Below are 16,100 nucleotides of genomic sequence, written 5' to 3'. Positions count from 1 at the left end.
GAGGAAACAACCCTGGAACAAAGTAACACAAATATCACAGTTAACATTATTGTGGGTATTCATGGAGAAGAGCGCAGGGCTGCCCTGTGGAGTTTGAGCGGCTCGGATCAGAGGTTCTCAACCTAGCTCTCCACTCCCCACCAGCAGAAATTTGGCAATGTCTGAAGGCATTTTTTGATTGTCTTCATTTCGGTGAGTGGGTGGGAGGTGTCTCCGGCATCTAGGGGATAGAGGGCAGAGATGCCCCTAAACATTCTACAGTGCCCAAGAGAGCCTCCACAGCAGTTACCCCAAAGTCAAAAGTGCCAACATTCAGAAACCTTGGACTCAGCTTTCCAGGACTGGATCCCTAACCTACGTAGGCGCACATGTGGAGCAGCTAGAGGTTCTCCGCGGAGTCCAAGGCGCGTCTAGAGAGGCGCAAGGTTTTCCACAGACTCTGCGCCCTGTCCCAGCGCGGGCGCCTGTCGGCATTTGCAGGTTCTCCAAGGGGTCTGCTCCGAGTCCCTGCGCTCGCGCGGCCGCGCGTGGAACAGCCCGAGGCTCCCCGCGCAGACGTGGACCGCTCCTCAGGCTCCGGGAAGATGGTCCCGGGCAGCACAGCGGATCTGTGGGCTGTGAGATCCCTTTGCTGCTTCTGCTCCGCGCCCACAGAAGCGGCTCCCCGGAATACAATCGGCCGGGGAGGCTCAGTGGTCTGGAACGAGTATCAGTTCTCTGCGGAGGGCGGCCTCAGGCTCCCTTCTTGCGCCCTCACTGCCTCTGCTTGGGGGAAACCGGCCTTCCCCGCAGGGGCGAGCAAGCCAGTAGACATCCCAAGGCTCTCAGTTTTGTTCGTGGCCCTGAAATTCCAAGAAGAAAGTCAGAGGAGCAACTGCTAACAAATTGGCTTACTTTTCTTTCCGTGTTCCACTCACGTGTCCTCCTTTTGGCAGCCCTCTTTCTGTCCCCGGATGCTTTCTCCTTTCTCCTGACCAGACTTGGAGGTCTCGTAACTGTTGTCCAACTGGAAAAGTCCCGAGAGCTGGAAGGGAAGGGACAGTGATGCAGTGTTGAGGAGGTGGATCAGATCCACACGACGATTCCCGCTGGCAGGGCGAGGCCACCCCAACTCTCCCACGGGGCCACTCAGGTCCCACAGCAAGAGCCGCTAATTCTGGCCCGAAACCAGCGAAACCAGCGCATGGCTTAGGAGCCGGCGATGCGCGCATGCTGGGCTGGGGGTGGGGGGTAGGGGGTAGGGAGTGGTGTGGGAGCCACCTTGCAGATCCAGTGACCTCAGCTTCCTTGATTAAGGCGGGTCCTTACGGGTGAGAATCGTGAAAGGAGGACGAAAGGGAAAGGGGAGAGGAAGAACGGGCAGTAGAAGCTGATGAACAGGAGTGAGGGAGAATACGAAGGAAGTAGGAAGGAGGTAAATTACACTCAGGACACTGCTCTCCTTTTCCAAATCTTCTGCACCTTCACAATTGACAGAGGTTTCCATGGAGACAAACTCCCTGCTTGAGCAACCTTAGGGAGGGAAAGTGAAGAATTCGGCCTGCTGTGGGCGAGGGCGTGGGAGGACATCCCCCCACCGCCGCCCCACCCCCGCCCCCCGCAGCCCAACGGCAGGATGGAACGGGCAGCACAGAAACCCATTCTCCCCCTCTCTCCCGCCTCTCCCAGGACAGGACTGCTTCCCCTGGACCAGGAGGAAGGGTACCTGTTCCAGCTCAAAATTCCGTAACTGTGACTGAGAAGACCTGTCCACATGGTACTCATAGCCCTACCTCCCTGTCCGCCAAGAAAAGCCATTGTGTTTTTGTCTTGAGGACCTTCTTGCCTTTGCTCCTTCCCACCCTCCTCTCATCCTTACCTCCTTCTCTCCCCTGATAACTGCTTGTTTCCCATCTCCTCGGCAGCCTCTGCCAAATGTCACTGCTCTCCCCGAGGGAAAATGAGAGGGACAGTAAGTACATCCTGCCTCTCTCTCCAGTGAGATTCATTTACCAGTTAGCAGCACCTCTGTGCACCTGTCCTGCCAGGCCTGTTAAAGACACTGTGGGGAACAGCCACTCCTACCAAATACTGAGCCTGCTGTGTCTGCTGGGATGTCAGGCAATTATCAGAAGTGAAGCCTCACACAACTGTATGGACTTTAGCCCCATTTTGCAGATGAGAAATTGAGATGAGAGAGATTAATCACCAGGTTGAGTAAATTCCCTTGGCCTGTAAACACTGCGTGAAAGGGAGTGAAAGTTGGGTCCAATTCCTTACCACCCCATGGACTATACAGTCCATAGAATTCTCCACGCCAGTATGCTGAAGTGAGTAGCCTTTCCCTTCTCCAGGGGATCTTCCCAACCCAAGATCGAACCCTGGTCCCCTGCATTGCAGGTGGATTATTTACCAATTGAGATATCAGGTAAACACTGCAGCTGGAATCTACACATTTTTAAAATTTATTTTTTAAATCACACAGTTTGGCTTGTGAAATCTTAGGCCCCCAAACAGGGATTGAACCCAGGCCCTGGGCAGTGAGAGCTCAGAGTCCCAGCTCGGAGCTGGACTGCCAGGGAATTCCTACACATTCCTTTCTTTCCCCTGTGCTCTAAAAGACATGATCCCTGTCCCCACAGTGCTGCCAAAGCAGCATCTGCAGAATGAGCCCAACTGAGGGAGCCCCGGGTTGAGCATCAGCTGAGTTCCAGATCCCTCAGGAATCTGAGTGCAGGAGACAGTTTTCAGTTCAGGTGAGAATTCAGGGGGAGGGCTTAGGGGCAAGGCCCTCTTCTGGGCAGAGGAGAGGGAGTGGAAGGAGCCTGCAGTTGGGACGCAGTGGGGTGGGGCACAGCACCTCTGGGAGCAGGCAGCCAGCAAGTGGGAGCTCCCAGCCTACAGCCCGGAGGCCCCCCAAACTGTTCTGGGGCCCAGGGTCCTTCCCAGAGCGGGGCAGTGGGGGCTGTGCTAGCAACACGGAGAGCAGTGGGGCAGCCCCCAGAAACCTGGCCCGATGCAAGGGCACAGTCTGGTTTAATTCTGGCTTCTGGGAGGTGGTGGGGTGAGCAGAGGAGAACCTGGCTCTGCGAGGTGCCTCCCACTGCCCTCCTCCTGATGTGACTTTGGGGCATCCACAGGAACCTCCAGAGATGCTTCTTTAGGGCAATCATCCAGCCTGGGTGCCTTAGACCAGGGGCAGACAGTGAGGACAGAAGGAAGGTGGTCTTGCTGGAAGGTTATTAGGCAGAAGCGGAGCAGCCATGCCCTTGACCACCCCTGTGTGACCCGAAGAACTGTGTCTCCAGGGGCCGAGGTCTGAGTGACCCAGACAATGCCAGGTGCCAGGGACCCCAGAGGGACCTACTGGGGATGGGGCTGGGCCCCGAAGCCTCATCAGCCATAGAACATGGGCAGCCAGCCTGGGGTGACAGTGGGCTGGAAGGACATATGGGAACTAAAAGCCCTGAGGACAAGTTCCAGCCATTCCTCAGGGTAAGCAGCTCCTGGGGTGATGTGATGATCTGGTGCTGGGCCCCCCTCTGCTGCTGGCCCTGCAGGATGGGAGCGGGCAGGGGGCTTCTGCCACCCACATTCTCCTCACAATACCCTTGGAGGGAGAATTTCTTCTGAGGCAAACTGCATCTGCCCTCACATTTCTTCCTCGTGGGCCCTGGGCTCTGACAGTAGGAACCACACCCTATTCACCCAGTCTCCCCTGTGGCTCCTGGAAGGAACCCAGAATTCTTAGAACCCGGAAGCCTTGGAGAACATCCCTCAGTCAAAGCCCCTAGTTGTGCAGGGGAGGAAGGTGCAGCTCATGGGCAGTCTTTTACTATATCTTTGTCATTTCCATATTTAATCCCTTTCTCCTGGATCCACTGGCCATGGACTCTGTGGCACTAAGAGTCTTGGGTACTAAGTCTTAGTACTCAGGTGGCAGCACTGAGGGGACCCCAGAATCGGTCAGGCAGGTCACAGGCACCTCAGTGAATGAATGAGAGCCCATCGCCTGGGGTGGAAGCAAGGGCTTTGGAGGCAGTCAGACCTGGGTGTAGTTTTGATTTTGCCCCTCATTCACTGGCTGTGTGATCTTGGGTAAGCCACTTAACCTCTCTGAGCATCAGTTTCCTCGTTTCTAAAATAATAATATTTATTTTGCAGTACTGATGTAAGAATTAGAAAAAATGTTTATGAAGTAATGTGGAATTTAATAATTAACACTTATGGTTACTGTTAATAGTAATTACAATAATACTAAAGAGAATGTCTCAGAACTGCTCTGGGCACTCCAGTGTGCTATTATTACTCACGTTTTGGGGATATTTGTCTGCCATTGTCTTCATCTTCACAAACATCTGAGAGAGGAAACATTATAAAGGTTAAAAAAGGGCTTTAACCGGAAGCAGAGTGTGCGTGTGTGCAGGAGCACACATACGGACACACACACACACACAGAAGAAAAACCAAACCGAACGCACAGACCCTTGACAAATATTTAGTTTGAGTACAGCAAAATTTCAAGTGATAGTTGTATTCTTGGAAAATGAACAGAATGACCCTGGTACCAGTCCAGGTCCAGCAGTGTGTTGGGAAGGTTTAACCCCGAGTCTGGGACACTCCCAGTCCATGTACAGAATGAGCATAAAGAGTGTTGGTGGAGAAGGACAGTGAGAAAAGAAAGGTGGGTCATGAAAATTCATGCTGATAAGGACGGGTGTATTTTCTTTTCCTTCAGTGAATGATCTTTATAGCACATGCCACATAAATCCTAAAATATCTAGGGAGTTTAGTTTTAGCACCTAGTTTTTAAAGTCCTGATCTTTTATTTTGCATAAAAAATGAAATTTACTAACAAGTGAGCCCATTAGTGAGTTTAAACTGTCCTCTTCAGATACATGTATATGTATGGCTGAGTCCCTTCACTGTTCTTCTGGAACTATCACAACATTGTTAATCGGCTGTGCATGCATCCTAAGCCAGTTCAGTCATGACCAACTCTTTGCGACCCTATGAACTATAGCCCTCCAGGCTCCCCTGTCCGTGGGATGGATTCTCCAGGCAAGAATACTGGAGTGGGTGGTTACACCGTCCTCCAGGGGATCTTCCCGACCAGGGATCAAACCTGCGTCTCATGTCTCCCGCATTGGCAGGCAGGTTCTTTACCACTAGCACCACCTGGGAAGCCCATTAATTTCACCCCAATACAAAATAAAAAGTTAAAAAAAAATACATGTTTTTGGTCAACTATAGACTTTGAAGATAAAATTAGGGCTTTCCCCTTGCTGTCCACTAGGTGGCATAAAGGGACAACTGTAGATCCTGCTAGTTAGGGGTGGCTCTTACTCCATGGACTCCAAAGGGGTAAACTTTTTTTTTTTTAACTGGAGTTTCCTTTATTCCTCTATTCCTTTAAAATAACTATCTCTGTCATATAAGTTAAAGTATATCATTTTCACTTGGGGGTTGGGGTGTAGAGAGCTACCTTAAAACAATACGTATGCCCCCGAGCTTTCCTTCCCTTCCCTGAAGGAACAACCGTAGGTAACTAATTGTTATTTAATATGCTAACAGCATTCTAGGCACCTGCCTAAGAACTTCATCTAATTCTCACAAGACCATACAGTATCATTTCCATTTTGTAACATAATGGATGAGAACAATGTAAGCACAAATAAGTTAAATAATTCATACAAAGAGAAGGAGCTGAAGTCTGTTAGTCCTCAGTGCTGGGACCCCTGTATGCAGTGTTGATAATGTGCTCTTTCTCTGCCTTCTCGGAGTCAACCAGTGGGGTCTTGTTCTGCCTAGTTCATCCCAATAGCTCTCCAGAGCTCATGACAAGTGAGATCTCCAGGGTGCTTGCACTGGTACTAGGTTGGATTAAGATCTTTTGCTTGGTGCCCCAGAGTATAAACTTGGACATCTACAATGCAGTCTCTATCTGAAGTGTCCCTTTCCTTTGCATACCTGTCTCTGGCCAGGTTTTCATTCCAATCCCAAAGAAAGGCAATGCCAAAGAATGCTCAAACTACTGCAAAATTGCCCTCATCTCACACACTAGCAAAGTAATGCTCAAAATTCTCCATGCAAGACTTCAACAGCATGTGAATTGAGAACTTCCAGATGTTCAAGGTAGATTTAGAAAAGGCAGAGGAACCAGAGATCAAATTGTCAACATCTGTTGAATCATAGAAAAAGCAAGAGAATTCCAGAAAAACATCTACTTCTGCTTTATTGACTATACCAAAGTCTTTGACTGTGTGGATCACAACAAACTGTGGAAAATTCTTAAAGAAATGGGAATACCAGACCACCTTACCTACCTCCTAAGAAATCTATATGCAGGTTAAGAAACAACAGTTAGAACGGGACATGGAACAATGAATTGGCTCCAAATTGAGAAAGGAGTATGTCAAGGTTGTATATTGTCACCCTGCTTATTTAATTTATATGCAGAGTACATCAATGTGAAATGCCACACTGGAGGAAGAACAAGCTGGAATCAAGATTGCTGGGAGAAATATCAATAACGTCAGATATGCAGATGACACCAACCTTATGGCAGAAAGTGAAGAGGAACTGAAGAGTCTCTTGATGAAAGTGAAAGAGAAGAGTGAAAAAGCTGGGTTAAAAAAAAAAAGCTGGGTTAAAACTCAAGATTCAAAAAATTAAGACCATGGCATCTGGTGCCAACACTTCATGGCAAATAGATGGGGAAACAATGAAACAGTGACAGATTTAACTTTCTTGGGCTCCAAAATCACTGCAGATGGTGACTGCAGCCATGAAATTAAAAGACGCTTGCTCCTTGGAAGAAAAGCTATGAAAACCTAGACAACATATTAAAAAGCAGAAATATTACTTTGTCAACTAAGGTCCATCAAATCAAAGCTATGGTTTTTCCAGTAGTCATGTATGGATGTGAGAGTTGGACTGTGAAGAAAGATGAGTGCTGAAGAATTGATGCTTTTGAACTGTGGTGTTGGAGAAGACTCTTGAGAGTCCCTTGGACTGCAAGGAGATCCAACTAGTCAATCCTGAAGGAAATCAGTCCTGAATATTCATTGAAAAGACTGATGCTGAAGCTGAAGCTGCAATACTTTGGCCATCTGATGCAAAGAACTGACTCATTGGAAAAGACCCTGGTGCTGGGAAAGATTGAAGGCAAGAAAAGAAGGGGACAACAGAGGATGAGATGGTTGGATGGCATCACTGACTCAATGGACATGAGTTTGAGTAGGCTCTGGGAGTTGGTAATGGACAGGGAAGCCTGGGGTGCTGCAGTCCATGGGGTTTCAGTCAGACACGACTGAGCGACTGAACTAACTGAACTCTGGCCAAGAGGAAGGGAATCACTCAGAAGCATTCAGTTGCTTTCAGCTTCCACATATTCTCACAGTACTCTTTATTATTATTATTTTTTTTAGTGCATATATTGTTGTGGACATGAGTTTGAGCAAACTCCAAGAGACAGTGAAGGACAGGGAAGCCTGGCATGCTGCAGTCCATGGAGTTGCAGAGTTGGACACGACTGAGTGACTGAACAACAACAAAGTTTGTTGTCAGAATCCCTGCCAGTTTCTAGAGCAGCCTGATCCTGCTGCCTTAGACTTTCAGGGCTGCTAGGAGCTGGGGTCAAAGAAACTTCACAATTGGGAAACTCTCACCTAGCTCAGCAACCAGCTGCCTTCTGAGGTGTTTAGTTGGGCTTAGCTGAAGTCTTGCCCATTTAATCACAGATTTAGTGAGAGTTTTCCCATAAGAATAAAATATAAAGCCCACCAGACAAAGGAAAGAGTTGTCACACTCCAAGAAGTCCTCGATCCTGATCATCAGGAGGCGGTCAGCCTGCTACCTAACAGAGGCAGGGAGGAACACATCTGGTGCTCCTGTCATCCACAGGGACATGTCCCAGTACTTCCCTGCCCCACTGTCACTGTAAATGGGCAAGTAAAAGGACAAAAGCCAGACAAGAGTCTGGGACCCCCACTATGTATGCCACCAGCGAAGTGCCAGGTGAGAGGGAAAGGGATGTAGAATGAGTGGGAGGGAGATAATGACTTAAGGGTACAACCTAAGGACAACTTCAGCAGCCGGCAGCAGACATAGATTTAACTAGGACTCTTACTATGTCCACTGGTGGAAATGTCCCCCGTGGGAATCAAGACCTTCAGATCCACTGAGGCTGAGTAGAAGGAATGGGAGGACAATTCCCCACTTTGGGTGTGACAATGAATAAGGTCACAACTCACTCAACCTCTTGGCTCCCGTATCCCGTATTCTGCCTCCTAGCGTCCTGGTGCCATAAAGTGGCCATTGGTTTAAGGTATATGCTGCATCCTGAGGTTAGCACACCAACCCCTGAGTCTCATGTTCAAACTGCTGCTCACAGGTGCCTTCAAGAGGCTCTATCAGGTCAGCAGCATCTGAACATGTGGTAGGCTCAGTGGGCTGGTCCTGTGGTCACACGCCCATGGCTGTTCCTCTTTTGCCAGAATGAGTCTCTCCATCAAAGCAGTGTTCTCTTCTTGGTGTTGCAAACTGATGGACAGAAAGTAGGACAGGAGCAGGTGTCAACCCCACTCACAGTGAATCACTGTACTCTCCAGCTTGGAGGGCCTGATGAAATCACCTGTTCTCCTCAAGGGCTCAGCATGGGTCTCTGCTGGCAGTCAACACTGGCAGCAGCTAGACTGGTCGTGATGATAGGAGCCCATGCTGCTAGGACCATGCACAGCCTTCCGTTCCACTGCCAAGACTTCTCCATTCATGAGCCCATTGTGCAGGTACTGGGGTGCCATGGAAGAAGCTGGCTGACACCTCCTGGCTAAGTCATCCAGTCAGCTTGGTTCTTTGGTAACTTCTCTGCAATGGATGTTCTCTGGAGTTGTTAAAGCATGGCACAAAGATCCTCACATTTTGAGCTCACATCCACGTATGTATGTGCCTCTTCCCCAGTCAGATCATGTAATCTGATGCTAGTTATCCTCCAAGAAGGGGTTGGGGAAGGGTGATGGGGATGTATCCTGAGGAGGGCAAGCACTGTCTTGCACAGGAAGTCCCCTACACATGAATCTTCAAGTTGAGAACTTTCAAAGATGTGAACATGCATTCACATGTCCAATCATGTAAGTTAGTTCATGTGTCTGGTGTACACTGTTGCACGTGTGTAGCCTCTGAAGGTAGTTGTGCCTTTGTGTACTTCACTGTACAATACTGTGTAGAGTACAGTAGGGCAGTATCTTTATTTCAAGCCCAGGATGTCTGGACGCAAGTGTAAAAGCAGGGGTCATGTAGCTGGTACTGCTAAGAAGCGCCAAGCGACAACGATGGACACAAAAGTGAAAGTAATTGCAAGAGTAGAGAGACAGGAGAAAGAAGAAGTAACTGAAGAACCAAAGAGATTCACATTGCAGGAAATGGCAAGGGGATTTTCTTTAGTTGAGGAGGCACTGTTAATTCTTAAGACACAGGATCCAAACCTAGAATGGTACATGAAGATTGCAGCAGCCATTCAGAATGCAGTCTAGTGTTACTGTGTCATCTATGATGAAGCTACTATCCAGAAATCACTGGATTGTTTTTTGAAGAGGGTAGATCGAATTGAATCCAGCAAGGAACTAGACCATGTGCCATCAGTCAGGCATGAGTGAAATTGCAGTCTGCCTTCCATTTCCTATGGCTGACGATCCTTCAGCTCTACCGTCTCCTTCCTCCTCTCCCCTTTCCAGTCAGTGACTCTTCTTCACAGTGACTCTTACTGACTCAAAGCCAGCCCCTGTATGCCAACTGTTGTACTGTACTTTTCAAGGTACTAAGGTTTACTTTTTGTGTGTTTGTTTCTTATGTATTATTTGTATATAAAGTACTATAAACCTATTATAGGACAGTATTATATAGCTGATTGTGTTAGGTTGGTATCTAGACTGACTTTGTTGGACTTATGAACAAATTGGATATAACACACTCTTAGAATGGAAGCTGTTCATATTAGGGGACTTTATGTCTTATCTGAGACTTCTGCATAATCTTGCAGGGAGGAGAAGGGCTGATTCTCCATCAAGAGGGAATGGCACGCTTCTGCCAGTCCAGGGGAACAAGGGCATGCACCCAGATATTCTCCAGTTTTTCGGTTGCACATCTTCCTTATCAGGGCCCAATTTGCCTGCTTCATCTGTTGGCACTAGGGACCCCAAATAATCAGGCAGCAGACTTGCCTAGGCTGCGAATTCATCCTTCTCTCAAGTGTGCCCTCTGTTGTAGGAGACGAGGGGCTGAACACTGGAAAGGAGGCCTTCTGATTCACACACTGTGCTTTAAATTGGCGATTACTCTGAGTCTGCCACTGTTTTCGCTCTCTTCAATGCACCAGTGGTGCTTAGCAGTACCTTCCCAGTTCCACATTCCTGATAGTTAATATCTTTCCCAAACCTCTCAAATGCTAGAGACACTGCACCTGCTGATGCATCCCTGTCTGCCTGTGCCTGATCCCAGTTCACCACCGGGGAAGGTCTTAGCAGTTGAACAGCTACACAGGCTAGCGTCCAGGATTCCCAACATTCCACCTACTGCAGTGATGCATCATTGCCAGCTGGCCAGCAGTGACCCAACACCAGAGTCCCCATCCTTTCTAGGACCTCTCCTGGTACTATCTTAGGTCAGGTTTCCCAGAAGCAGATTGTGCAAATGAGTTGAGGAGATAGGGCATTCAGCTGAAATGTGTAAGGCACTGAGGGCCGAAGATAGAGCAAGGAAGAAGCCAGTGCAGATGAGGGTTCAGCCAAGATCTAGCATCAGCCTGGTCACCCAGAAATTCTGGGCCATGGATGGCACCACAGGTGTCCCATCTCGAGGGAGAAGGGCTAGCTTTTGTGCCCTGAATCAGCCAGAAAAGCTGCCCTAGAGAGAGGCTGTAAGCTCTCACTTATTTCTTGGATGGATGGCTCTGGTCAGTTGAAGATCCCAACTGACTAACAAAAAGGATCAGGATGAGGTCTCAACAGCCTCTACTATACTACGGTGTGTGGGTTTTTTAAATTTAAAAAATAGTAGGTTTCTTTGGCCCATTTTTTGATTGGGTCGTTTATTTTTCTGGAATTGAGCTGCATAAGTTGCTTGTATATTTTTGAGATTAGTTGTTGGTCAGTTGCTTCATTTGCTATTATTTTCTCCCACTCAGAAGGCTGTCTTTTCACCTTGCTTATAGTTTCCTTTGTTGTGCAGAAGCTTTTAATTAGATCCCATTTGTTTATTTTTGCTTTTATTTCCAGTATTCTGGGAGGTGGATCATAGAGGATCCTGCTGTGATTTATGTCGGAGAGTGTTTTGCCTATGTTCTCCTCTAGGAGTTTTATAGTTTCTGGTCTTACGTTTAGATCTTTAATCCATTTTGAGTTTATTTTTGTGTGTGATGTTAGAAACTGATCTAGTTTCATTCTTTTACAAGTGGTTGACCAGTTTTCCCAGCAGCACTTGTTAAAGAGATTTACTCCATTGTATATTCTTGCCTCCTTTGTCGAAGATAAGGTGTCCATAGGTGTGTGGATTTATCTCTGGGCTTTCTATTTTGTTCCATTGATCTATATTTCTGTCTTTGTGCCAGTACCATACTGTCTTGATGACTGTGGCTTTGTAGTATAGCCTGAAGTCAGGCAAGTTGATTCCTCCAGTTCCAACTAAATAGACATTTCTCCAAATAAGACATATGGATGGCTAACAAACACATGAAAAGATGCTCAACATCACTCATTATCAGAGAAATGCAAATCAAGACCACAATGAGGTACCATTTCACACCAGTCAGAATGGTTGCGATCTAAAAGTCGGCAAGCAATAAATGCTGGAGAGGGTGTGGAGAAAAGGGAACCCTCTTACACTGCTGGTGGGAATGCAAACTAGTACAGCCACTATGGAGAACAGTGTGGAGATTCCTTAAAAAATTGCAAATAGAACTGCCATATGACCCAGCAATCCCACTGCTGGGCATACACACCGAGGAAACCAGAATTGAAAGAGACACAGGTACTCCAATGTTCATTGCAGCACTGTTTATAATAGCCAGGACATGGAAACACCCTAGATGTCCATCAGCAGATGAATGGATAAGAAAGCTGTGGTACATATACACAATGGAGTATTACTCAGCCATTAAAAAGAATACATTTGAATCAGTTCTAATGAGATGGATGAAACAGGAGCCTATTATACAGAGTGAAGTAAGCCAGAAAGAAAAACACCAATACAGTATACTAACACATATATATGGAATTTAGAAAGATAGTAATGACAACCCTGTATGTGAGACAGCAAAAGAGACACAGATGTGTATAGCGGACTTTTGGACTCAGAGGGAGAGGGAGAGGGTGGGATGCTTTGGGAGAATGGCACTGAAACATGTATACTATCATGTGAGAAATGAATCACCAGTCTATGTTCGATACAGGATGCTTGGGGCTGGTGCACAGGGATGATCCAGAGAGATGATATGGGGTGGGAGGTGGGAGGGGGGTTCAGGATTGGGAACTCATGTACACCCGTGGTGGATTCATGTCAATGTATGGCAAAACCAATACGGTATTGTAAAGTAAAATAAAGTAAAAATAAAATAGTAGGTTTTATTTTTAGAGCAGGTGTAAGCTTATGGAGAAACTGAACAGAAAGTACAGAGTGTTTCCATGTGACCCTTCACCATTCTCTCCCCACAGTTTCTCCTATTATTTACATCTTGTGTTAGTGCAGTACGTTCATAACAATTGATAAACAAGTACTGATACACTATTACTAACTAAAGTCCATAGCTTACATTAGGGTTTACTCTTTGTGTTGTACCTTCTGTGGGTTTTGACAGATGCGTAACGCCACGCAGCCACCATTATATCATATAGAACACTGTCAGTACCCTAAAAATCTCCTGCATTCTACCTACTCGTTGCCCACCCCCTACACTGAACCCCTGGTGACTGCTGATCTTTTCATTGTCTCTCATTTTCTCTTTTCCAGAATGTCATATAGTTGGAATCATACAGTATATAACCTTCTCAGAGTGGCTTCTTTCACTTAGCAATATGCATTTGTTTGTTTCCTCCATATCATTTTAAGGCTTGACAGCTCATTTCCTTTTGCTGATGAATAATATCCCATTGTATGGGTGTACCATAGTTTGGTAAATATTTAGGTAAGTACCAAGGAGTATGATTACTAGACCACATGGTAAGATTATTTTAACTTTGTGAAAATCCGCCCAACTCTTTGTACTATTTTGTATTCTCGTCAGCAACAAATGACAGTTCCTATTGCTCCACATCCTCACCGCATTAGTGTCCTATACTACGTTTACCGTGTAACTCTCAGTTTTTTTTGCTGCAACAGCCAATCGTTTGAAGAGCTAATGAGTTTTTGTGAACTTAGCTAGTAAGAAAGTCACCAAAGGTCATGTCAACCTAAGAGTTATTACCATTATATCTTTCTGCCTCCTGAAACCAGCTTGCTTTCCTGGCATTTAAGGTGTGTGCATGCGTGTGTGCACACATACAGATATACATAAATATATATGGACACAGTCTACAACCAAGCCTAGACTGGAACACCCTTCACTAAATGTCAGCTCTTCTGCTTACTTCATGTCTTTGGGTCTGATGACCTCAACCACCTGGACAGAGACAGAAGGAAGCAAAGAAAGGCACCTGGACAATTTGCATCTCTATGCTTTAGATAAAGGAGGAGTTATAACTTTATTAACAGGCTCATATCTGTTCATTTGTAGATTGTACCAATATTGACTTGTCTGTCCTCAAGCAAAGGATCTTTCCTTTTCTTCAAGAGATTTTTGAACATGAAACACCTCAAGAACAAAACATACGTTATGACTAGACAAAATGGATAAACTCAATTTTCTAACGGTACTTGATAAACTGGAGTCACTGGTTAAGGGGCAGCCAAGATATGACTTGATCAGAGATAGATAGTATTGGAGGATAAAGCCAATTATTTAGGAGATGAAAATCTGGTTTTATCTTTTCTTAAAAATGCTTTTTTTCCCCATAAGTTAATACAAAGTCTCCACAGTAAAGAAAAACAAAAATTTCATACCTTCTAGAGAGTCTGTTACATGGAGGGACAGGCCTTATCATACAAAGAAAACTTAGGGATTATATTCTATGAACTCTCATCAGCCATAATTTTTCTCAAGCCTTACTTTTTCTGATCTGTACTAATAAGAAAATATGTCATTTTTCATTTTTCAAATATAAAATTTTATAACACACATATACACCTTAATTGAGAAGGACTGCCTAATTAAATGCCATTGCCATTAATATTTGTTAACCAAAATGGAATATTCAATTTCTTAATTATGTGGCTATCTTCCTGTTAATTTGCCATTTCATGCTTATTAGCATCCAAGGCTCTAGAAGTCTGAAAAAGAAATATACACTAGTTAGCCTTGTTCTGGAGTAGGAGTGGGCTGTACATGTTTTGTTAATGGCTTTTTGTAATTTATAGGTGCTCAATAAATGTATTTTGAACTAAAACTCCTTTTAGAGGCCTTTTCCAAATAAAGTATATGGCTGAAGGCATCCCTCATGTGCCACCAAACTAATCACATGATAATCTAAAACCAAAATCTCAAATACTAAATTCCTAATACTTCGATTATAGGCAGTAGAAAAAGCATAAAGAAGGCATTTTGGGAAAGATTATCTTTAAATAGTCAAGGATAGAAAAAATGACAATAAAAATAGCACATTCAGGTCCCCAAAACACACAATCTATCGTGCCATTAAAATGCAAAATATAAAAATGCCTCCACATTTGTTTCTTTTTGACCCCATGCCCATTTCTGCCTACCAGAAAACTGACTGATCAAGTGTTCCTAACCTTTTCAGGGAAAGCTTTGGGAGGAGGTGAAATCCATAAATCCCAGATAGAGCAAAAAGTACAGCGCCCCCATTCGGTGTCTTTCTTCCAAAGCAGTGGCATGCTGGCAATGCTCTTAGCCTACAACCATTTCCTTAAGAGGACAGCTCTTCCAATGAGGAAATTACTTCTCAATGTGAAATATCTGCCCTTATTTTCATTCTGGCCTAACTGGATCTATGCAAATGAATAACAGGAAGTTGATTTTATACCTTTCTTCTAGGGTACTATCTTCCTCAGCGTCTAAGCAGCTGGCGTCACCCCTACTGATTTCATGCTCCACTCTACCATTGGATCTTATCTTGAATCCTACATGTGCTGGAGACTAAGTCTTCCTTGCTACTGGTAGCTCTTTCCATATTTTCAATCCAGGGTACAAATTCCACTTCATTGCCTTTGCTTTAGAGAAAAACATGTGAGGTCCCTATACTGGTTCTCTACGGCAGGAGTGGTATTGGCTCACACCAGATTTTCCCCAGCTAAAGCTTTATAGACCTGCTTCCTATTCCTCCTCAACCTGTGGTCTAAGACTTGCCCCAGATCTCTGGATGACATTTAACAAAGGAATGTTAAAGGGATTCCACCTGCCAGATTACATAGTTAACACCTAACTGGCTGCAAATCTTGAAATGGGAGAGGTGAGGAGTTGAGCTAAAGCTTATCACCTCCTAGCTCTTCTTACAGAGTGGTTTGCTAGCCTGATGTGATTATTCACTCAGTTCTTTCATTTATTCACTAAACATTTACTGAGCCTCTACCTGAGTGCCAGGTTCTTGTATAATATGAAGCCTGGGGAAAACTAAAACTAATAAGGCAACCTCTGTGCCCTAGAGAAAATTCATGGTCTAGTGGGGAGAAAAAGTTAAACACATCATAAAATTATAATACAGCACATTCAATACTGTGATGGGGTACTCCTTAAGGGATTGAGTACAGAGAGGAGGAAAAGAGACTCGGCTGTCCACCAGAGCCCTCACCCCTTCCCGTCACTATCATCTGTCTTTATTTTAGGGGAGCCTCTACTAAGCAGGCTGTACCTGAACTGGATCCCAGGCTACGGGATTATTCAGCAAGTGTTTATTGGGTACCTCCTGAGTGCCTTGGAACAGGGAGAGGAATTAGAGATGGAGAGTTTCTAAGTGGGCAGGAATAGATGGGTAAGGAGCACCAGAAAAAACTGAACCCTGAAAGAAGTATTCCTC

The 16,100-nt window shown here is 45.6% G+C and overlaps 1 protein-coding gene across 1 annotated transcript in view; it reads right to left on the bottom strand.

Moving 5' to 3' along the window:
- Positions 1-379: 379 nt before the first annotated feature.
- The window catches only part of MCF2L2 (MCF.2 cell line derived transforming sequence-like 2), a 279,399-nt gene continuing 263,678 nt past the window's right edge, over positions 380-16,100 (bottom strand). Inside the window, exons 27-32 of the mRNA XM_068968757.1 lie at positions 15,212-15,297; positions 11,946-11,957; positions 1,424-1,512; positions 918-1,024; positions 758-842; positions 380-697 (exon numbers count right to left, since the gene is read on the bottom strand). Of these exons, the coding sequence (XP_068824858.1) occupies positions 380-697; positions 758-842; positions 918-1,024; positions 1,424-1,512; positions 11,946-11,957; positions 15,212-15,297 (697 nt within the window). The remainder of the gene's footprint in view (positions 698-757; positions 843-917; positions 1,025-1,423; positions 1,513-11,945; positions 11,958-15,211; positions 15,298-16,100) is intronic.

This window comes from Capricornis sumatraensis, chromosome 1, assembly GCF_032405125.1.
Source record: "Capricornis sumatraensis isolate serow.1 chromosome 1, serow.2, whole genome shotgun sequence".
Lineage (NCBI taxonomy): Eukaryota > Metazoa > Chordata > Mammalia > Artiodactyla > Bovidae > Capricornis > Capricornis sumatraensis.
The sequence above is the reverse complement of the archived record's forward strand: the minus strand, read 5'-3'. Positions and strand labels throughout refer to the sequence as shown.